Source organism: Argopecten irradians, chromosome 2, assembly GCF_041381155.1.
Source record: "Argopecten irradians isolate NY chromosome 2, Ai_NY, whole genome shotgun sequence".
NCBI lineage: Eukaryota > Metazoa > Mollusca > Bivalvia > Pectinida > Pectinidae > Argopecten > Argopecten irradians.
Window position 1 is genome coordinate 60,953,487 of NC_091135.1, and position 25,633 is coordinate 60,979,119.

At 38.9% G+C, this 25,633-nt stretch overlaps 1 protein-coding gene across 1 annotated transcript in view; it reads right to left on the reverse strand.

Annotated features, from left to right (window-relative positions):
• The window catches only part of LOC138316145 (calcium-transporting ATPase type 2C member 1-like), a 73,905-nt gene that overhangs the window by 10,156 nt on the left and 38,116 nt on the right, over window positions 1–25,633 (reverse strand). Inside the window, exons 13-19 of the mRNA XM_069257669.1 lie at window positions 24,415–24,519; window positions 15,454–15,610; window positions 14,454–14,624; window positions 14,177–14,325; window positions 11,704–11,870; window positions 4,537–4,605; window positions 607–723 (exon numbers count right to left, since the gene is read on the reverse strand). Of these exons, the coding sequence (XP_069113770.1) occupies window positions 607–723; window positions 4,537–4,605; window positions 11,704–11,870; window positions 14,177–14,325; window positions 14,454–14,624; window positions 15,454–15,610; window positions 24,415–24,519 (935 nt within the window). The remainder of the gene's footprint in view (window positions 1–606; window positions 724–4,536; window positions 4,606–11,703; window positions 11,871–14,176; window positions 14,326–14,453; window positions 14,625–15,453; window positions 15,611–24,414; window positions 24,520–25,633) is intronic.

A 25,633-nucleotide genomic window follows, 5' to 3' on the forward strand; every position in this document is an offset into this window, starting at 1 on the left:
TTAGAGCCAAAATTTATACAAACTTTGTTCCCCTTCTCCCAAGGATGTTTCTGGCCAAATTTGGTTACATTCCATGCAGAACTCTATGACTTGTAGCAATATAAAGGATTTACCTCTATTTTCCCTATTGGGCGCTGCCCCTTTTGCCTCCGATGGGTTAGAGCCAAAATTTATATAAACTTTGTTCCCCTTCTCCCAAGGATGTTTCTGGCCAAATTTGGTTACATTCCATGCAGAACTCATTGACTAATAGCGAATTAAAGGAAATGGTGACGGATGACGGACGGATGGACGCCACGCCATGACCCTTCGGGACAGGTGAGCTAAACTCTTAACTACACTGGTAAGGACCAAGGTTCAGCATACAAAACGTCTGACCACAATGTGTAATGGCGGACAGCAAGGGAGTTTGAATATTTCACATATATTTCACTACAGTGGGCTTTTCTGGCATATCACAGTAAAACCAACTAGTCTAATATCCATTAAAACTGGTTTATTTCCAATATATATGCAAATTTTAATGTACTCTTAGACTGAATTGTCCCTTTAAATATAAAACATTAAAATTCAATCTTTAAATCTAAGCGAGATAAGAATGTCCACCTTTGTGCTGGAGGGCCATCCATGATGATATTAATCCAGAGGATCTGCATGGCATTCAGTGGGTTGGGGAGCTGCATCAGTGTAGACAGTGCTATTAAGGTTAGGGCTGCTATACTCCTGTAAAACATAGTTATTGTAAACATTACATAATCTTATCTGATAATGAACTGAGACACTATACATCTGTACAATAAAATCTTCTAAGTTACTGTACAATGAGTATTTGTTCTGTAGAAAGAAAGGAAAAATACACATTCCTATTGAATGTCCCAACCATGAATCAAATCCAGGTCCCCGATTTCATAATCCATAAACATCGCTCACCTGGTTTTTTTTAGTATTTATCACAAAAACTCTGACAATTAGAAAAATTAGCAAAATTGACTCCAAAAGTTTAATTTTGAATCACAACCATATAATGATGCTATTGATACTGTACAAATATGCTATCCAATACATAGGTTCAGAGAGGAAGTAATTTATATGAAAAATAGTAGCCTAATTGACCTTTTTGATCCCGCATCTATTGCCGTCTAAGGCCCCGGGGGTCAGCCCTATCATTTGTACAATTGCAAATCCCAACCCTATAAGGATGCTACCATTGCATTATGAGTGCTCTTCCATGCTTAGTTGCAGAGAAGAAGTCGTTTATATGGAAATAGCTAAATTGACCCCTTTTGACCCCACCCTTCAGGCCCCCGGGGGGTCAGCCCCATCATTTGCAAAATTTTGAATCCCAACCCTATAAGGATGTTACCGTTGCATTATTGGTGCTATCCCATGTTTAGTTGCAGAAAAGAAGTCATTTATATGGAAATAGTCAAATTGACCACTTTTGACCCCGCCCCTCAGGCCCCCAGGGGGTCAGCCCTATCATTTGCACAATTTTTAATCCCCACCCTATAAGGATGCTACCATTGCATTATGGGTGCTATCCCATGCTTAGTTGCAGAGAAGAAGTCGTTTATATGTAAATAACCAAATTGACCCCTTTTGTCCCTGCCCCTCATGCTACCATTGCATTATGGGTGCTATCCCATGCTTGGTTTCAGAGAAGAAGTCGTTTCTATGGAAATAGTCAAATTGACCCCTTTTGACCAAGCCCCTCAGGCCGCAAGGGGGTCAGCCCTATCATTAGTACAATTTCGAATCCCCACTATATGACGTTGCTACCATTGCATTATGAGTGCTATCTCATGCTTAGTTCCAGAAAAGAAGTTGGAAAAAGCCAATTGAATCCTTTTGACCACACCCCTCAGGCCCCCTGGGGGTCAGCCCCATCATTTGTACAATTTTGAATCCCCACCCTATAAGGATGCTACCATTGCATTATTGGTGCTATCCCATGCTTGGTTTCAGAGAAGAGGTTGTTTATATGAAAATAACCAAATTGACCCCTTTTGGCCCCGCCCCTCAGGCCCCTGGGGGGTCAGCCCCATCATTTGTACAATTTTGAATCCCCACCCTATAAGGATGCTACCATTGCATTATCAGTGCTATCCCATGCTTGGTTTCAGATAAGAAGTTAATTATATGGAAATAGCCAAATTGACCCCTTTTGACCCTGCACCTTAGGCCCCCAGGGGTCAGCCCTATCATTTGTACAGTTTTGAATCCCTACCCTATAAGGATACTACCATTGCATTATGAGTGCTATCTCATTCTTAGTTTCAGAGAAGAAGTCGTTTATATGGAAATAGCCAAATAGACCCCTTTTATGGAGAAGAAGTCAATTGTTGACGGACACCGGACGCCGGACGCTTCGGTATCCCATAAGCTCACCTCGGTCCTTTGGACCAGGTGAACTAACAACTAAATGAGTAAATAATGAGATTTAACACAATGTATAAGCCACATCCAAGACTCTCACATCAATTTCTGTGTATTAATTAGATGGGCATCAAAGAACTAAAACATGTAAAATACAAATCCCTGTTGAGTGACCTGACAAGGATCAAACTTGAGTCTATGGCAATAAACCTAGGGCTCCACTGTCTATAACAAAAGAGCCAAACTACATCTACAGAGAGACTGAGGTCATATTTAACACTATGACCTGTATGTGTAAGACTGCCATCATATTAACACTATGACCTGTATGTGTAAGACTGAGGTCATATTTAACACTATGACCTGTATGTGTACGAATGAGGTCATATTTAACACTATGACCTATATGTGTAAGACTGAGGTCATAATTAACACTATGACCTGTATGTGTACGAATGAGGTCATATTTAACACTATGACCTGTATGTGTAAGACTGAGGTCATATTTAAACTATGACCTGTATGTGTACGAATGAGGTCATATTTAACACTATGACCTGTATGTGTAAGACTGAGGTCATATTTAACACTATGACCTGTATGTGTAAGACTGAGGTCATATTTAACACTATGACCTGTATGTGTAAGACTGAGGTCATATTTAACACTATGACCTGTATTTGTAAGACTGAGGTCATATTTAACACTATGACCTGTATGTGTAAGACTGAGGTCATATTTAACACTATGACCTGTATGTGTAAGACTGAGGTCATATTTAACACTATGACCTGTATGTGTAAGACTGAGGTCATATTTAACACTATGACCTGTATTTGTAAGACTGAGGTCATATTTAACACTATGACCTGTATTTGTAAGACTGAGGTCATATTTAACACTATGACCTGTATTTGTAAGACTGAGGTCATATTTAACACTATGAAATGTATGTGTAAGACTGAGGTCATATTTAACACTATGAAATGTATGTGTAAGACTGAGGTCATATTTAACACTATGACCTGTATGTGTACGACTGAGGTCATATTTAACACTATGACCTGTATGTGTACGACTGAGGTCATATTTAACACTATGACCTGTATGTGTACGACTGAGGTCATATTTAACACTATGACCTGTATGTGTACGACTGAGGTCATATTTAACACTATGAAATGTATGTGTAAGACTGAGGTCATATTTAACACTATGACCTGTATGTGTACGACTGAGGTCACATTTAACACTATGACCTGTATGTGTACGACTGAGGTCACATTTAACACTATGACCTGTATTTGTTAGACTGAGGTCATATTTAACACTATGACCTGTATGTGTTAGACTGAGGTCATATTTAACACTATGACCTGTATGTGTAAGACTGAGGTCATATTTAACACTATGACCTGTATGTGTAAGCAGCAAAGACTCGCTCCCTTTACAGTAGCCTAATGGAATGTTTTTTTATTGTTTCCCCTACGTATCCTAATCCTGAAACATCCTAAAATGACCCTCTGCTTACTGTTAATAGGACATTAAGAGATCCTAGAGGGAGCTTGGCCACCAAAGAACGATATATGTATGACAATTGAAAGAGGGATCTTTTCTCTGCTTTTCATACTTCAACTATCAAAATCGAAGATGGCGGTCTGTCAGCCATCTTGTTGACAAATCGCTCCAAAAATGTATTATGCAAATCTTTGGCCTATGTGGACCCTATACATATGAAATTTGAGAATGAGACCTTAATTACTTTAATTATCTGAGAAATAGCAACCTTCAACTATCAAAATCCAAGATGGCGGCTGGTCAGCCATCTTGTTGAATGATCGGTCCCAAAATACACAACTAAGGCCCTAGGGGAATCTACATATGAAATTTGAGAAAGATCCTTTAGTACTTTCTGAGAAATAGCAGTAACAAACTTTAACTATCAAAATCTAAGATGGCTGCCTGGTGGCCATCTTGTTGACCAATCATGATCGGTCCCATGATGTTAACGGACGGACATCATCTGATGATGGTTGGCTAACAAATTAGAAGTATTTGTTTGACATGTTCAATCATACTTACCTAATCCATTTAAAACTACTCAGTAGGATTTAGGTATAAACTGAGAACAATCAGGAAGGCAACCTTTATAATACTTACGTGCTCAGTTGAAATCTGACAAAATTTCTGATATTGTAGAAAATTGCTTTTCCTTCTTCAATGGCTGATCTGGAAAAAACACAATTTGATGTAAAATTGTGGGTAACAGCTTCCAACATTGAACAGAATGAACTAGAACTGTCGCCAGAGTGAACAACTAATACTCCGCACTGCACAAATTGACTCCATTATTAGGGGACAATGCAGACCCTTTAGATTTTACTTAACTACCCTTTATGTCAGGGTTCTGTGTACAAAATTTCATCAAAATTTGTTGTATAGGAAGAGTTGGCCCGACAAGTTTGTCTACAGACTGACAGACAGACGGACACAATATAATGCTAAAATTCTGTTAATGTTGAAAGGGTGTACAATTTAACATTAAATGTTTTTTGTAGAACGAAAATGAAAATGCATGTACCACATTCGACCCAATAGGCACCCCATCCCTAAAAGCAACCCTCCCCCTTTTTAGACCAAAATTTCATTACTTTAAAATTGATTTCAAACAGAAAATATGAATGCTTTAAGTTTCTTTATTGATTTCTTTTGCAAAGTGTATGACAAGCTAGTCCAAATTTGGTTCTATTAAGCACTTCCTTATTTGTTTCAATTTTTAAGTTCTTATTGGATCATATATGGTACTAGTGTTACAGATTACTGGATGAGCTTAAAGTGTACACGGAATGGTTTGGTATATAAGGCTTGATAAATGCGTCATTAGATAAAATTTAGAATGGAGAAAGTACGTGTTTCATAGCGATTTCGGTATTAGAGATAATGCAACTTTTCTTTAGAACACACCTGAAGCCCGAAGCCATTGACCCCGATTCGGGACCCCTGACCTGTGACGTCACAAGGACAACGGGATCGACCCTACTCGCATAAGTTAGAGTGGCGATTTTCGGAGTCTGCAATCTAAAACAAACTATCTGCTTGAAAATATCGATTTTGAAGACACAAATACCTGTTTACATGTCCGATACATATTTAATATTATCATCGATCACAGATATGAGTTTGATATATGCTTGAAAATAGGGATTTATACCATGCATATATGATGTATCTGTCGTATAGATAAATGAACATCTCCGTGCGATTACTGCATAATTACACCACAATAAAATATACCTAACTATACACTTACGTTGTATACATGAATATTATATCAAGGACGTATATGTTCTTGATTATGTTATCCAAAATTGCGTTGTCTGAAATCGATCAGGTGACTTAATTAATACGCATTTAATACTTAATTATCAGGATATAAGTACATAATTGTTTGTCATTTAATTCTACTGTGATTTGGCGGATTTAATATATACCAAGTTTTGAGAACCGTAATATTACAAATATTCATAATTTAGCTAAAGTGATATTTTTGATCCTTTTATTTTTTGACTAAATACATTCAGCTTTCAAATAATACAGTACATCCGAAGACTTGTTAATATTTCGCTCAAGTTCATTCATTGGTGTCTTTAATTGAAAAATAAATCATGCACGGGTCAAACGGGAAAAAATGAGACTGAAGATGTCTATTTCTAATCCAAACAGCAGATATGAGGTATCAAAATTAGAATACTACCGAATAGCCAATGTCGTGCTGCGTTACCTGTATACTGCAGTAACTAAAACGCGTGGTCAACCAAGACTAATGAGCTGTGGGCTGACCAGATAAGGTAATAAAGGTGTTTAGTGACCTGTCATGCTTTGTTGATTAGCTCACATCAGGTGTCAAAATATCAGTTCACAGGTAAGTTAGCGATGGACCATCATGTAATTGTTGTATAATGTGGTGATATTTGTTTTCACTTTTCAATTCTTGGTTTACAGTAAAATATACCGTTCGAACATAACATATAACAAGTTAGCATATACTTCAGAAACGCTCATGTATATATTTGTACATATGTGTCTGGTTACATGTAAATGTATTCTTATAAAAAACTACAAAATCATTTTCAAATGACATATAGAGAAAGAACAATGCAAATATAATGCACAATGTCAGAATTTTTATATTTCTGATAGTTGCTAGATTTTGGATATCCAATTCACTGTGAATTTTGGTCAATATCGATCGATATGTAATACCAATAATGATATTCTATATGACCAATGTAGCGGGATTGGACTGGGTCGATCATCGGTGACCAGGTAGCTCAGTCGGTAGAGCACTCGGCTAGTATTCTGAGGGTCCCGGGTTCGAATCCCGGTCTGGCCGCTACATTTTCTCCTCTCCTGTTACAGAATTGGCGCCCAACTAAATAACCCACGGTGGTGGTGTTTGGAAGGGTCTCGTGTGTCTTCGAGGGCGAAGACTTCGAGAAAGGAGGGAGGAGTGTAGCGGGATTGGACTGGGTCGATCATCGGTGACCAGGTAGCTCAGTCGGTAGAGCACTCGGCTAGTATTCTGAGGGTCCCGGGTTCGAATCCCAGTCTGGCCGCTACATTTTCTCCTCTCCTGTTACACCAATAAATGTACTGTTGATGATTGTTTAAGAACACATGTCGACATACATGTACATGTAGCATTAAAAGGAAGAGAGACTGCATGATTACAGCTATAAATGAATTATATACCATGAAATCAAACTCTCAAGTTTTTATTTTTTTAACCCCCCCTCCCAATTTATGTCTATGATATCTACGTGCATTGAGCTATAAAATACATTTAACACAAATTCTTTTCGTTATGCTGGTTCTTGAAATCCATAGGGCTAGTGAATTTTTATTAACACAGAAACATTTTCAAATTGATAATTACATGACCATCATTTTCCGAATTCGTTCCTTTAGATCACATAATGAAAATTGAATATTCCCGAGGTTTTATTATTTAGTAAGCTGTCAAAACAAAGATAAGGTCGCTGGTTAAAAGTTTTTACACAAGGTACACAAGGTGATGCCTACCAGAAACATATATATCTAATAGATGTTTCTGCTAATGCACATGTATTTAGCCTGATTTTAGATGCAATATTTCCTTATATATAATTAATTCATCATCATAACTGTATACTGTATATATATTTGTAAAATTCTCGTAACCCCATTTCAGAAATACATATATGTATGTCCACCTTTGTGCTATAACCCCACTACAAAACACCACACTGCCGTTGTCCTCGTGACGTCACATTCGGTTATTCTCCAAATCAGCGTGAGCGGCCGATTCCCTGATTAGCAGTCAATATACAGGTAAAAATTGAGTCCTTTGGAGAGCGGTATCTCGGTACTGAAGCGGCCGATTTTGATGCGGTTTTCAACATTCTTGTCAGGAGATCAAATAGAATAACATATCAAAATATAATTTTCCGTTCAGTGTACACTTTAACACACAAATCAAACTGACAAGTTGACATTATAATGGAGAAGTTGATCAAGCTTATTTACTTGAAAGCTAACAAAGCAAGCTTACAATGCAATGACAAGTTGACAAAGTTCCCACTACTGTAAAATGTAATGAAGAAGTTGACAAAGCTTACTTACAGTGTAAGTGAGGAGTTGACAAGGCTTACTTACAGTGTAAGTGAGGAGTTGACAAGGCTTACTTACAGTGTAAGTGAGGAGTTGACAAGGCTTACTTACAGTGTAAGTGATGAGTTGACAAGGCTTACTTACAGTGTAAGTGAGGAGTTGACAAGGCTTACTTAAAGTCTGAGTGAGGAGTTGACAAGGCTTACTTACAGTGTAAGTGAGGAGTTGACAAGGCTTACTTACAGTGTAAGTGAGGAGTTGAAAAGGCTTACTTACAGTGTAACTGAGGAGTTGACAAGGCTTACTTACAGTGTAAGTACGGAGTTGACAAGGCTTACTTACAGTGTAAGTACGGAGTTGAAAAGGCTTACTTACAGTGTAACTGAGGAGTTGACAAGGATTACTTACAGTGTAACTGAGGAGTTGACAAGGCTTACTTACAGTGTACGTGAGGAGTTGACAAGGCTTACCTACAGTGTACGTGAGGAGTTGACAAGGCTTACTTAAAGTCTAAGTGAGGAGTTGACAAGGCTTACTTACAGTGTAAGTGAGGAGTTGAAAAGGCTTACTTACAGTGTAAGTGAGGAGTTGACAAGGCTTACTTACAGTGTAAGTGAGGAGTTGACAAGGCTTACTTACAGTGTAATTGAGGAGAAGTTGACAAAACTCACTTACAGTGTAACTGAGGAGAAGTTTACAAAAGTCACTTAGGGTGTAACAGAGAAGTTGGCAAAACTCATTTACAGTGTAAGTGAGAAGTTGACAAAACTCACTTAGGGTGTAACAGAGAAGTTGACAAAACACACTTATAGTGTAAATGAGAAGTTGACAAGGCTTACTTACAGTGTAAGTACGAAGTTTACAAAACTCACTTACCATGCAACTGAGAAGTTGACAAAACTCACTTACAGTGTAACTGAGAAGTTGATACAAGAGGCCCAGAGGGCCTGTATCGCTCACCTGGTTTGTAATGCCTAGTAAGGTTCATTGTTTCTTTTCTGAAGGAATTTGAATATTTACCTCTAATTCCCCTATTGGGCCCCACTCTTTCTGCTCAAGGGGGTCAGAGCCAAAAATTATAGGAATTCTGTTAACCCCAAGGATGTTTCTGGGCCAAATTTGGTTAAACTCCAAGCAGAACTCTAAGACTAGTAGCGATTTATAGGATTTACCTAAATTTCCCTATTGGGCCCCGCCCCTCCTGCCCCCAGGGGGTCAGAGCCAAAATTTATACAAGTTCTATTCTCCTTCCCCCAAGGATGTTTCTGGCCAAATTTGGTTTCAATCCATGCAGAACTCTAGGACAAGTAGCGATTTATAGGATTTACCTCTATTTCCCCTATTGGGCCCGCCCCTCCTGCCCCCGGGGGGTCAGAGCCAAAATTTATATAAGTTCTGTTCCTATTCCCCTAAGAATGTTTCTGGCCAAATTTGGTTACAATCCATGCAGAACTCTAGGACAAGTAGCGATTTATAGGATTTACCTCTATTTCCCCTATTGGGCCCCGCCCCTCCTGTCCCCAGGGGGTCAGAGCAAAAATTTATACAAGTTCTGTTCCCCTTCCCCCTAGGATGTTTCTGGCCAAATTTGGTTACAATCCATGCAGAACTCTAGAACAAGTAGCAATTTATAGGATTTACCTAAATTTCCCCTATTGGGCCCCGCCCCTCCTGTCCCCGGGGGGTCAGAGCCAAAATTTATACAAGTTCTGTTCTCCTTCCCCCAAGGATGTTTCTGGCCAAATTTGGTTACAATCCATGCAGAACTCTAGGACAAGTAGCGATTTATAGGATTTACCTCAATTTCCCCTATTGGGCCCCGCCCCTCCTGTCCCCGGGGGGGTCAGAGCCAAAATTTATACAAGTTCTATTCCCCTTCCCCCAAGGATGTTTCTGGCCAAATTTGGTTACAATCCATGCAGAACTCTAGGACAAGTAGCGATTTATAGGATTTACCTAAATTTCCCTTATTGGGCCCCGCCCCTCCTGTCCCCGGGGGGTCAGAGCCAAAATTTATACAAGTTCTGTTCCCCTTCCCCCAAGGATGTTTCTGGCCAAATTTGGTTACAATCCATGCAGAACACTAGGACAGGTAGCGATTTATAGGATTTACCTCAATTTCACCTATTGGGCCCCGCCCCTCCTGCCCCCGGGGGGTCAGAGCCAATATTTATACAAGTTCTATTCCCCTTCCCCCAAGGATGTTTCTGGCCAAATTTGTTTTCAATCCATGCAGAACTCTAGGACAAGTAGCGATTTATAGGATTTACCTCAATTTCCCCTATTGGGCCCCGCCCCTCCTGTCCCCAGGGGGTCAGAGCAAAAATTTATACAAGTTCTGTTCCCCTCCCCCCAAGGATGTTTCTGGCCAAATTTGGTTAAAATCCATGCAGAACTCTATGACTAGTAGCGATTTAAAGGAAATGTTGACGGACAGACGGACGACGGATGGACGGACGGACGACGGACGACGGACGCCGCGCCATGACATAAGCTCACCGGCCCTTTGGGCCAGGTGAGCTAAAAACTCACTTAGGGTGTAAAAGAGAGTTTGACAAAACTCACTTACACTGTAATTGAGAAGTATCAAAGCTCACTTACAGTGTAACTGAGATTTTGACATGGCTTACTTACAGTGTAACTGTGAAGTTGACAAAACACACTTAGAGTGTAAGTGAGAAGTTTACACAAATCACTTACTATGCAACTGAGAAGTTGACAAAACTCACTTAGGGTGTAACAGAGAAGTTGACAAAGCTCATTTAAGTTGACAAGGCTTACTTACAGTGTAACTGGGAAGTTTACAAAACTCACTTACTATGCAACTGAGAAGTTGACAAAACTCACTTACAGTGTAACTGAGAAGTTGAAAAAACTCACTTAGGGTGTAAAAGAGAAGTTGACAAAACTCACTTACACTGTAATTGAGAAGTATCAAAGCTCACTTACAGTGTAACTGAGATGTTGACATGGCTTACTAACAGTGTAACTGAGAAGTTGATAAAGATCTCTTACAGTTTAACTGAGAAGTTGATAAAGATCACTTACAGTGTAACTGAGAAGTTGATAAAGATCACTTACAGTGTAACTGAGAAGTTGATAAAGATCACTTCGGGTGTAACTGAGAAAGTGACAAAACTCACTTAGGGTGTAACAGAGAAGTTGACAAAACTCATTTACAGTATAAGTGAGAAGTTGACAAAACTCACTTAGGGTGTAAAAGAGAAGTTGACAAAACTCACTTACACTGTAATTGAGAAGTATCAAAGCTTACTTACAGTGTAACTGAGATGTTGACATGGCTTACTTACAGTGTAACGGAGAAGTTGATAAAGATCACTTACAGTGTAACTGAGAAGTTGATAAAACTCACTTACAGTGTAACAGAGAAGCTGACAAAACTTACTTACACTGGAATTAAGAAGTATCAAAGCTTACTTACAGTGTAACTGAGATGTTGACATGGCTTACTTACAGTGTAACGGAGAAGTTGATAAAGATCACTTACAGTGTAACTGAGAAGTTGATAAAACTCACTTACAGTGTAACAGAGAAGCTGACAAAACTTACTTACACTGGAATTAAGAAGTTGACAAAGATTACTTACTGTATAACTGAGAAGTTGATAAAGATCACTTCGGATGTATCTGAGAATTTGACAAAGCTTACTGTACTTACAACGTCACTGAGAAGTCGTCGTCAACCAGAATCATGTCGGATGCCTCTTTGGACACATCAGTACCAGACCGGCCCATTGAGATCCCAATGTCTGCCGTCTTCAGGGCTACAGCATCATTTACACCATCTCCAGTCATACCAACAACATGGCCGATAGACTGGAGGGCCTGGGAACAGAAAAAACAATACAATATCATACCAACAACATGGCCGATAGACTGGAGGGCCTGGGAACAAAAAGAATAACACGATATTATACCCACAACATGGCCGATAGACTTGAGGGCCTGGGAACAGAAAAAACAATAAGATATCATACCCACAACATGGCTGTTAGACTGGGGGGCCTGAGTGAATTGAAAAATTTCTTCTTTGAGGTAATCTGTATCACCTTGACTATGGCTAACATTGTAACATTGAGGGAATCTGTATTACATTGACTAGGATTAACATTGTAACATTGAGGGAATCTGTATTACCTTGACTAATGATTAACATTGTAACATTGAGGGAATCTGTATCACTTTGACTATGATTAACATAGTAACATTGAGGGAATCTGTATCACTTTGACTATGATTTACTTTGTAACATTGAGGGAATCTGTATTACCTTGACTATGGCTAACATTGTAACATTGAGGGAATCTGTATTACCTTGACTAATGATTTAAATTGTAACATTGAGGGAATCTGTGTTACCTTGACTAGGATTAACATTGTAACATTGAGGGAATCTGTATCACTTTGACTAAGATTAACATTGTAACATTGAGGGAATCTGTATTACTTTGACTAATGATTAACATTGTAACATTGAGGGAATCTGTATTACCTTGACTATGATTAACATTGTAACATTTAGGGAATCTGTATTACCTCGACTAGGATTAACATTGTAACATTGAGGGAATCTGTATCACTTTAAATATGATTAACATTGTAACATTGAGGGAATCTGTATCACTTTGACTACGATTAACATTGTAACATTGAAGGAATCTGTATTACATTGACTACGATTAACATTGTGACATTGAAGGAATCTGTGTTACCTTGACTATGATTAACATTGTAACATTGAGGGAATCTGTATCACTTTGACTAATGATTTACTTTGTAATTTTGAGGGAATCTGTATTACCTTGACTAAGATTAACATTGTAACATTGAGGGAATCTGTATCACTTTGACTACGATTAACATTGTAACATTGAGGGAATCTGTATTACCTTGACTAATGATTAACATTGTAACATTGAGGGAATCTGTGTTACCTTGACTAAGATTAACATTGTAACATTGAGAGAATCTGTATTACCTTGACTAAGATTAACATTGTAACATTGAGAGAATCTGTATTACCTTGACTAATGATTTAAATTGTAACATTGAGGGAATCTGTGTTACCTTGACTAAGATTAACATTGTAACATTGAGGGAATCTGTATCACTTTGACTACGATTAACATTGTAACATTGAGGGAATCTGTATTACCTTGACTAATGATTAACATTGTAACATTGAGGGAATCTGTATTACCTTGACTAAGATTAACATTGTAACATTGAGAGAATCTGTATTACCTTGACTAATGATTTAAATTGTAACATTGAGGGAATCTGTGTTACCTTGACTAAGATTAACATTGTAACATTGAGGGAATCTGTGTTACCTTGACTAGGATTAACATTGTAACATTGAGGGAATCTGTATTACCTCGACTAGGATTAACATTGTAACATTGAGGGAATCTGTATCACTTTAAATATGATTAACATTGTAACATTGAGGGAATCTGTATTACCTTGACTAAGATTAACATTGTAACATTGAGGGAATCTGTATTACCTCGACTAGGATTAACATTGTAACATTGAGGGAATCTGTATTACCTTGACTAGGATTAACATTGTAACATTGAGGGAATCTGTATTACCTCGACTAGGATTAACATTGTAACATTGAGGGAATCTGTATTACCTTGACTAATGATTTACATTGTAACATTGAGGGAATCTGTATTACCTTGACTAATGATTTACATTGTAACATTGAGGGAATCTGTATTACCTTGACTAATGATTAACATTGTAACATTGAGGGAATCTGTGTTACCTTGACTAGGATTAACATTGTAACATTGAGGGAATCTGTATTACCTTGACTAAGATTAACATTGTAACATTGAGGGAATCTGTGTTACCTTGACTAATGATTTACATTGTAACATTGAGGGAATCTGTGTTACCTTGACTAATGATTTACATTGTAACATTGAGGGAATCTGTGTTACCTTGACTAGGATTAACATTGTAACATTGAGGGAATCTGTATTACCTTGACTAAGATTAACATTGTAACATTGAGGGAATCTGTATTACCTTGACTAATGATTAACATTGTAACATTTAGGGAATTTGTATTACCTTGACTAGGATTAACATTGTAACATTGAGGGAATCTGTGTTACCTTGACTATCTTGACCTTGTGCCTTGGAGTAGTTCTATAAAACACTGTAGTATTGTTGATTACATTTTTAAGGGATTCAGTATCCATATTGTCTACTTGTTCACCAGATAAAGTGTTATTTCCTGTAGCATACAGTCCAAGTCGTGCCCCTGTAAATATATAATGGTACAACATACAACTAGAGTCACACAAATATAATATTATCAAATTCTGTTTATGACGTAAAGAAAAAAGAATTTGTCTTCCATTAAGAATGCCTATTGTTATCTAACTATACCTATGGCCTTGGCGGTTTCCTCTGCGTCTCCGGTCACCATCTTGATAGATACACCCCCACTGATGAGGGTGGAGATAGATTCCCTTACCCCGGGGCGGGGCGGGTCAATGATTCCTACCATACCCACAAACACCAAACTGTTAGGATCTGGACCATAGGCCATCGCCAGTACTGTAATACATCGAAGCATACATAATTATAATGGTAATCTGGACCATAGGCCATCGCCAGTACTGTAATACATCGAAGCATACATAATTATAATGGTAATCTGGACCATATAGGCCATCGCCAGTACTGTAATACATCGAAGCATACATAATTATAATGGTAATCTGGACCATAGGCCATCGCCAGTACTGTAATACATCGAAGCATACATAATTATAATGGTAATCTGGACCATAGGCCATCGCCAGTACTGTAATACATCGAAGCATACATAATTATAATGGTAATCTGGACCATAGGCCATCGCCAGTACTGTAATACATCGAAGCATACATAATTATAATGGTAATCTGGACCATAGGCCATCGCCAGTACTGTAATACATCGAAGCATACATAATTATAATGGTAATCTGGACTATACGCCATCGCCAGTAATAATATTAATTTAAATACAATTTTTCTGCAATGCTGGAAGAATTAGAGGAACATAAATCCCTCAAGAAGACAATTTAATGCTTAATTAATTAATACATCAAATGATGTAACATTTTTTATGATTTTGGGCTTGACTACTTCCCTATATAAAGATTTTTTGTGTGTCTGAAATGCATATGGCCAATTGACTTGTTAGCATTTTGAGCCATTTGCACGATTATCATTAGGTAATCTTATAAGATTATATATTATTTATTATATGTAAGATATCATTTATAAGATTTAAAATCTTGCACTTCAATCCTTCATCTGGCAGGCCTAACACAATCTTGAGGCACTGGTAAGTGAGAAAACAATACACCAAGGATATGTCCAGGGATGTGTTTACTCACCTCGTAGACCAGCACTGCCCATCCTTGTGGCTTGGTCCTTGTATTCCATCTTTTGTTTATCAGATATAGAAACACAGGAACCATCCTTATTATATCTCACACAATTACTAAGAACTTTTTCCACAGCTCCCTTCACAAAGTAGATTATCTCCTTACTCTGAAATATGGAAAAAAGACAAGAAGATAGCTTCTTTACTCTAAAATACAGAAAACAGACAAGCTGACAGCTGCTTTACTCTAAAATACAGAAAACAGACAAGCTGACAGGTTCCTTACTCTAAAATACAGAAAACAGACAAGCTGACAGCTTCATTACTCTAAAATACAGAAAACAGAAAATATGGCAGTTTCCTTACTCTAAAATACAGAAAACAAACAAGCTGACAGCTTCTTTACTCTAAAATACAGAAAACAGAAAATATGAGTTTCCTTACTCTAAAATACAGAAAACAGACAAGCTGACAGCTTCCTTACTCTAAAATACAGAAAACAGAAAATATGACAGTTTCCTTACTCTAAAATACAGAAAACAGAAAAGCCAACAGCTTCCTGATTCTGAAATACAGAAAACAGACAAGGCGACAGCTTCCTGACTCTAAAATACAGAAAACAGAAAATATGACAGTTTCCTTACTCTAAAATACAGAAAACAGAAAAGCCAACAGCTTCCTGATTCTGAAATACAGAAAACAGACAATGCGACAGCTTCCTGACTCTAAAATACAGAAAACAGAAAATATGACAGTTTCCTTACTCTAAAATACAGAAAACAGACAAGCTGACAGCTTCCTTACTCTAAAATACAGAAAACAGAAAATATGACAGTTTCCTTACTCTAAAATACAGAAAACAGACAAGCTGACAGCTTCCTTACTCTAAAATACAGAAAACAGAAAATATGACAGTTTCCTGACTCTAAAATACAGAAAACAGACAAGCTGACAGCTTCCTGACTCTAAAATACAGAAAACAGAAAAGCCAACAGCTCAGACAAACTTACAATAGACAATACTGTAAACCATCAGATCTTCTCAGAAACATTATTTCTCGTTTTCATGCCTAATTACTTGTTCACACAGATTTAATTTTGATTAAATGTTTACCTGTGCTTAAAGCATTTTCGTGGCGATTGATTTTTGCAGTTTCTTAGAGCATGCAAAATAGGTAAAATAATAGCACATGAAAATATGTTAGACTACTGTACATTAACATAAAGCATCTCAAAATGATTTGCTTGAGGAAATGTGGTTTCTTTTTATGACATAATATAAAACATAATATATTTAATGTGATAGTAATACAAGAGGCCCAGAGGGCCTGTATCGCTCACCTGGTTTGTAATGCCAAATAATTTTCTGAATACAGGTTCATTGTTTCTTTTCTGAAGGAATTTTAATATTAACCTCTAAATCCCCTATTGGGCCCCACCCCTCCTGCCCCCTGGGGGTCAGAGCCAAAATTTATACAAGTTCTGTTCCCCTTCCACAAAGGATGTTTCTGGCCAAATTTGGTTACAATCCATGCAGAACTCTATGAGAAGTAGTGATTTAAAGGATTTACCTTTCCCCTATTGGGCCCCACCTCTCCTACCCCCAGGGGATCATAGCCAAAATTTATACAACTTCTGTTCCTCTTCCCCCAAGGATGTTTCTGGCCAAATTTAGTTACAATCCATACAAAACTCTAGAACAATTAAGTAGCAATTTAAAGAATTTACCTATAATTCCCCTATTGGGCCCCGCCCCTCCTGCCCCGGGGACCAGAGCCAAAATTTATACAAACTCAGTTCTTATTCTCCCAAGGATATTTCTGGCCAAATTTGGTTACAATCCATGTAGAACTCTATGACTAGTAGCGAATTAAAGGATTTACCTCTATTTCCCCTATTAGGCCCCACCCCTCCAGCCCCCGGGGGGCCAGAGCCAAAATTTATACAAGTTCTGTTCCCCTTCCCCCAAGGATGTTTGTGGCAAAATTTAGTTACAATCCATGTAGAACTCTATGACTAGTAGCGATTTAAAGGATTTACCTCTATTTCCCCTATTGGGCCCCGCCCCTCCTGCCCCCGGGGGGTCAGAGCCAAAATTTATACAAGTTCTGTTCCCCTTCCCCCAAGGATGTTTCTGGCCAAATTTGGTTACAATCCATGCAGAACTCTAGGACAAGTAGCGATTTATAGGATTTACCTCTATTACCCCTATTGGGCCCCGCCCATCTTGCCCCCTGGGGGTCAGAGCCAAAATTTATACAAGTTCTGTTCCCCTTCCCCCAAGGATGTTTCTGGCCAAATTTGGTTACAATCCATGCAGAATTCTAGGACAAGTAGCGATTTATAGGATTTACCTCTATTACCCCTATTGGGCCCCGCTCCTCCTGCCCCCAGGGGGTCAGAGCCAAAATTTATACAAGTTCTGTTCCCCTTCCCCCAAGGATGTTTCTGGCCAAATTTGGTTACAATCCATACAGAACTCTAGGACAAGTAGCGATTTATAGGATTTACCTCTATTACCCCTATTGGGCCCCGCCCCTCCTGCCCCCTGGGGGTCAGAGCCAAAATTTATACAAGTTCTGTTCCCCTTCCCCCAAGGATGTTTCTGGCCAAATTTGGTAACAATCCATCCAGAACTCTAGGACAAGTAGCGATTTATAGGATTTACCTCTATTACCCCTATTGGGCCCCGCCCCTCCTGCCCCCTGGGGGTCAGAGCCAAAATTTATACAAGTTCTGTTCCCCTTCCCCCAAGGATGTTTCTGGCCAAATTTGGTTACAATCCATACAGAACTCTAGGACAAGTAGCGATTTATAGGATTTACCTCTATTACCCCTATTGGGCCCCGCTCCTCCTGCCCCCAGGGGGTCAGAGCCAAAATTTATACAAGTTCTGTTCCCCTTCCCCCAAGGATGTTTCTGGCCAAATTTGGTTACAATCCATACAGAACTCTAGGACAAGTAGCGATTTATAGGATTTACCTCTATTTCCCCTATTGGGCCCCGCCCCTCCTGCCCCCTGGGGGTCAGAGCCAAAATTTATACAAGTTCCGTTCCCCTTCCCCCAAGGATGTTTGTGGTCAAATTTGGTAACATTCCATGCAGAACTCTAGGACAAGTAGCGATTTAAAGGATTTACCTCTATTTTCCCTATTGGGCCCCGCCCTTCCTGCCCCCTGGGGGTCAGAGCCAAAATTTATACAAACTCTATTGCCCTACCCCCAAGGATGTTTGTGGTCAAATTTGGTTACAATCCATGTAGAACTCTATGACTAGTAGCGATTTAAAGGAAATGTTGACGGACAGACGGACGGACGGACGACGGACGGACGACGGACGGACGACGGACGACGGACGCCGCGCCATGACATAAGCTCACCGGCCCTTCGGGCCAGGTGAGCTAATAAACTATTTATGAATGTTATATATAACTGTTAGGATTACAACAGTTTTCAGCAACAATGTATTTGTTCTTACATTAAGAAAAAGAAAAGAACTTTTCTGTCATTAAACAGTCTTATATAAATGTATGTTTGGTTGTTTATTTCTTCTGTTCTATAATGTGACATACCATGTCAAATTAACACTATATATTGTGCTGAAAGAGATTATTCCGAGTTGATCACTTTTAAAAACAAAACCTTTAAATCCTCTTCTGAGTTGAACAATTTCATAAATTAACGTAAATGTTTAAGTCCTTCAATACAAAAACATTTAAAAACTCAGTAAATTATCAACCACAAACATATACATGTAGACATAAAGGAAAGAACAAGCTATAGATGTCAATTCTGTGTCTGATAACAGTGGAATCAATCAAAACTGTCCATGTGAAACTTTATTATTCTTAACAGTGAAAGGTTTGCTATAGTAAGTAATTGTGAATAAGGCTAATACTCAAAAAATGAAACCTGACATGAAAACAAGTTAATATGCAGCACACATCTAAAATGAAAATATTATCTTATGTAATATACAATCATCAGACACTTACTTGTACACCAAATGTATAATCACCCTGTAGGAGAGAAATCGTTGTTTCAGGATACTTGTAATTTGATTAGTATAAATGCTGTATGGAGCCAAGCATTGATGCCGTTAGGGAGGTCTATAATCCATAGCAAGCTTTGAAATAGACACACTAGAACTACACATAATGGTATTCTTGTTTCTACTGCTTTTGTCATAATTTTATTCTACAGTCTGCTTCAGGTAGGTTAATAGACTTTGGTAGTATGCACAGGAAGATTTCTTCAAGACTGAAGCTATTGCAGCTGTATATCATATTTTAACATTTTGAATATGAAGATGTGTGATTCTAACAGTTGACATGATAATGATACCAAGCCTGATCTTTTTTATCAGAAGTTCAGTGATGCAGTATGATTTTCTGTGTTGGTTTTAAAATTTAAAAAGATTTAAAAGAGCAAAACACAACATTAGAGACAAATGAGTTGTAAGTTATCTTCCTTAATAACAAACATAATAGGATCATTAATTCATAAACATTGTACAACAAAAATCAGATACAGCAGTCAGTCAAGAAGCATGTGCGCTACTCACTAAGGGGAGATAACTGTAACTTACATTCTCATACTGAGGTGTACACTGATCCACTAAGGGGAGATAACTGTTACTTACATTCCCATACTGAGGTTTACACTGATCCCCTAAGGGGAGATAACTGTAACTTACATTCCCATACTAAGGTGTACACTGATCCACTAAGGGGAGATAACTGTAACTTACATTCCCATACTAAGGTGTACACTGATCCCCTAAGGGGATATAACTGTTACTTACATTCCCATACTGAGGTGTACACTGATCCACTAAGGGGATATAACTGTTACTTACATTCCCATACTGAAGTGTACACTGATCGCCTAAGGGGAGATAAATGTTACTTACATTCCCATACTAAGGTGTACACTGATCCACTAAGGGGAGATAACTGTTACTTACATTCCCATACTGAGGTGTAAACTGATCGCCTAAGGGGAGATAAATGTTACTTACATTCCCATACTAAGGTGTACACTGATCCACTAAGGGGATATAACTGTTACTTACATTCCCATACTGAGGTGTAAACTGATCGCCTAAGGGGAGATAAATGTTACTAACATTCCCATACTGAGGTATAAACTGATCCACTAAGGGGAGATAACTGTTACTAACATTCCCATACTGAGGTGTAAACTGATCGCCTAATGCTAGGTTTACACTATGTTCCCGGCGGCCACGGCAGCCCCGTTTCAGGCCACCGTGGACAAAACGTGGTGACCGCAAGACAACGTGAGACAACGCAGAAGGACGTGATAGATAAACGTGAGCGATCATGATTACCGTGGATGCCGTGCCAGATTTTTAAACGTTCAAAAAAATTGCCACGACAGTCACGGTACAGAAGGTGAACGCCACAGGACGTAATAAAACGGGATTGACGTAACAAAACGTAACAGTGCGTACGAGGCCGTAACAGAACTTCAAGACGGTCCGTGGTGAACGGGCAGCAAGCACGTTCCCCAGAATCTCACGGTGATTTCAAGTTTTGTGACGTTCTGTTGCGTTTTTTCCACGTTTGATCACGGTTGATGCAGATTGGCTGCATGTTTCGTGCCGTTTTGTCCAGGTTTGACAAGGTTTTTACGGCATGCCAAGGTGGATGAAACCATTTTGATGCGTTCTTTCAAGGCATCTTACGGCTTGTTGCGGTTGAAAGTCCGACGTGATACGGCTTGTTACGTCTTATTACGGTCTTACGTTGCAAGCAAAATATGATAAGGGTATCATTGCCTGGCCTGATACATATTTGGTACTTCATTGAATTATTTATATTAATAAATAGGAATAGTCATTATCAAACACATTTAAACCCTCGAATTATACCAAAGCTATTATTGCAAAAGGCAGATTAAATGAGTACAGAAAAAAATATTTGCGTAGAAACACTTGGCTATAATAATTATATATTTATACAAAATATGCTTTTAACAAATTTTGTAATTAAAACGTGTTTGAAATGACATTTTCGGCAATAAATATTGTTTCAGTTGCTCCAAAAAGCCCGGCATCAGACTTTCATCCTAGTAGGCCTTGGTGGACCGTGAAAAATGTATTGGAGTCCGATCAAAACGTGTAAAACGTAGCAGACCTCATCAGATTGTAACAGGCCTAGAGAGAACGTAGTGGTATCCTTGATAGACCGTGCTAAAGCCATAGTGTTCCTTTAACCTCCGGGAACAGCACTTTCCCCTATATCCACGGTCCACCACGTAATCCGTAAAAGACCGTGGCAAAACTTCACAAGACCTAGCTCAACTTGAATACAGTTGCAAAAATAGCGAAAATTCCACGGCGCACCACGTTTCGGGCAAACGGGGCTACCGTGGTCGCCGGAAACATAGTGTAAACCTAGCATAAGGGGATATAACTGTTACTTACATTCCCATACTGAGGTGTACACTAATCCACTAAGGGGAGATAACTGTTACTAACATTCCCATACTGAGGTGTAAACTGATCGCCTAAGGGGAGATAACTGTTACTTACATTCCCATACTGAGGTGTAAACTGATCGCCTAAGGGGAGATAAATGTTACTAACATTCCCATACTGAGGTGTAAACTGATCGCCTAAGGGGAGATAACTGTTACTTATATTCCCATACTGAGGTGTAAACTGATCGCCTAAGGGGAGATAAATGTTACTAACATTCCCATACTGAAATGTTCACTGATCCACTAAGGGGATATAACTGTTACTTACATTCCCATACTAAGGTTTACACTGATCCCCTAAGGGGAGATAACTATTACTTACATTCCCATACTGAGGTGTACACTGATCCACTAAGGGGAGATAACTGTTACTTACATTCCCATACTGAGGTTTACACTGATCCCCTAAGGGGAGATAACTGTAACTTATATTCCCATACTGAGGTGTACACTGATCCACTAAGGGGATATAACTGTTACTTACATTCCCATACTGAAGTGTACACTGATCGCCTAAGGGGAGATAACTGTTACTTACATTCCCATACTGAGGTGTAAACTGATCCCCTAAGGGGAGATAACTGTAACTTACATTCTCATACTGAGGTTTATACTGATCCCCTAAGGGGAGATAACTGTTACTTACATTCCCATACTGAGGTGTACACTGATCCACTAAGGGGAGATAACTGTTACTTACATTCTCATACTGAGGTTTACACTGATCCCCTAAGGGGAGATAACTGTAACTTACATTCCCATACTGAGGTGTACACTGATCCACTAAGGGGATATAACTGTTACTTACATTCCCATACTGAAGTGTACACTGATCGCCTAAGGGGAGATAACTGTTACTTACATTCCCATACTGAGGTGTAAACTGATCCCCTAAGGGGATATAACTGTTACTTACATTCCCATACTGAGGTGTACACTGATCCACTAAGGGGATATAACTGTTACTTACATTCCCATACTGAAGTGTACACTGATCGCCTAAGGGGAGATAACTGTTACTTACATTCCCATACTGAGGTGTAAACTGATCCCCTAAGGGGATATAACTGTTACTTACATTCCCATACTGAAGTGTACACTGATCGCCTAAGGGGAGATAACTGTTACTTACATTCCCATAGTGAAGTGTAAACTGATCCCCTAAGGGGAGATAACTGTTACTTACATTCCCATACTGAGGTGTAAACTGATCGCCTAAGGGGAGATAAATGTTACTAACATTCCCATACTAAGGTATAAACTGATCCACTAAGGGGAGATAACTGTTACTTACATTCCCATACTGAGGTGTACACTGATCCACTAAGGGGAGATAACTGTTACTTACATTCCCATACTGAGGTTTACACTGATCCCCTAAGGGGAGATAACTGTAACTTACATTCCCATACTGAGGTGTAAACTGATCGCCTAAGGGGAGATAACTGTTACTTACATTCCCATACTGAGGTGTAAACTGATCGCCTAAGGGGAGATAAATGTTACTAACATTCCCATACTGAGGTGTAAACTGATCGCCTAAGGGGAGATAACTGTTACTTACATTCCCATACTGAGGTGTAAACTGATCGCCTAAGGGGAGATAAATGTTACTAACATTCCCATACTGAAATGTACACTGATCCACTAAGGGGATATAACTGTTACTTACATTCCCATACTGAGGTGTACACTGATCCACTAAGGGGAGATAACTGTTACTAACATTCCCATAGTGAGGTGTAAACTGATCCACTAAGGGGAGATAACTGTTACTAACATTCCCATAGTGAGGTGTAAACTGATCGCCTAAGGGGAGATAACTGTTACTTACATTCCCATACTGAGGTGTAAACTGATCGCCTAAGGGGAGATAAATGTTACTAACATTCCCATACTGAGGTTTACACTGATCCACTAAGGGGAGATAACTGTTACTTACATTCCCATACTGAGGTGTAAACCGATCCCCTAAGGGGAGATAAATGTTACTTACATTCCCATACTGAGGTGTAAACTGATCCACTAAGGACAGATAACTGTTAGTTAAATTCCCATACTGAGGTGTAAACTGATCGCCTAAGGGGAGATAAATGTTACTAACATTCCCATACTGAGGTGTACACTGATCCCCTGAGGGGAGATAACTGTTACTTACATTCCCATACTGAAGTGTAATTTAATCCACTTAGAGGAGATAACTGTTACTAACATTCCCATACTGAGGTGTAAACAGATCCCCTAAGGGGAGATAACTGTTACTAAAATTCCCATACTGGGGTGTACACTGATCCCCTAAGGGAGATAACTGTTACTTACATTCCCATACTGAGGTGTAAACTGATCAACTAAGGGGAGATAACTGTTACTAACATTCTCATACTGAGGTTTAAACTGATCCCCTTAGGGGAGATAACTCCCATACTGAAGTGTAAACTGATCCCCTAAGGGGAGATAACTGTTACTTACATTCCCATACTGTGGTGTACATTTGACAGTCATACACTTGGTTTCTGAGTCGAATGGCTTCTCGTCCAGACGTGTGTACAGGTCCCTGATATTGTGGATGTTCAACTGTAGAGTCAGAGAAAGTACAGTCACCAAACCAAGACTATTCACATTCTAACCCACGACTTATTATGTGATTATTTGATAAGAAAAATATACAAGCCCAAAGGGCCTGTATTGCTCACCTGTGTTTTTTTTTTTTTTTTTTTTTTTACAAAATTTCTTACAATCCGAAATAGCGAAATTGACCCGACGATTTGTTTAATTTTGAATTCCAACCATATAATGCTATCAATATCATATGATGACGAGTATTAGTTAATGCTAAGTGTCAGAGAAGAAGTTGTTTATATGAAAGTCGCCATATTGATCCGTTTTGGCCCTGCCCCATTGGCCCCCGGGAATGGTTTACCTCATCCTTTCTACAATTTTGAATCCCAACCCTATAAGGATGCTTAGTGACCATTGCATGATGAGTGCTTTCCCATGCTTAGTTTCAGAGAAGAAGTTGTTTATATGAAAATAATCAAATTAACCCCTTTTGGCCCCGCCCCTTAGGACCCCAGGGGGTCAGCCCAATCATTTGTACAATTTTTAATCCTCACCTTATAAGGATGCTACCAATGCATTATAAGTGCTATCCCATGCTTAGTTTCAGAGAAGAAGTCGTTAATATGAAAATAGCCAAATGGACACTTTTGGCCCCACACCTCAGGTCCCTGCTGAGGTCAGTCCCATCATTTGTGCAATTTACAATGGCATTATGAGTGCTATCCCATGCTTAGTTTCAGAGAAGAAGTTGTTTATATGAAAATAGTCAAATTGACCCTATTGGCCCCGCCCCTCAGGACCCCGGGGGGTCAGCCCCATCATTTGTACAATTTTGAATCCTTACCCTATAAGGATGCTACCATTGCATTATGAATGCTATCATATGCTATGTTTCAGAGAAGAAGTCAGCTATGTGACAAGAGATCCCAGAGGGATCTTGGCGCCCACCAAAGAATGATCTATGTTTGACAATGGAAAGATGGATCTTTTCTCTGCTTTTCAAAAATACTATATATAAAATTTGAGACAGATCGCTTCAGTACTTTCTGAGAAATAGCAGTAACAAACTTCAACTATCAAAATCCAAAATGGCTCCTTGGCAGCCATCTTGTTGATCGATCGGTCCGAA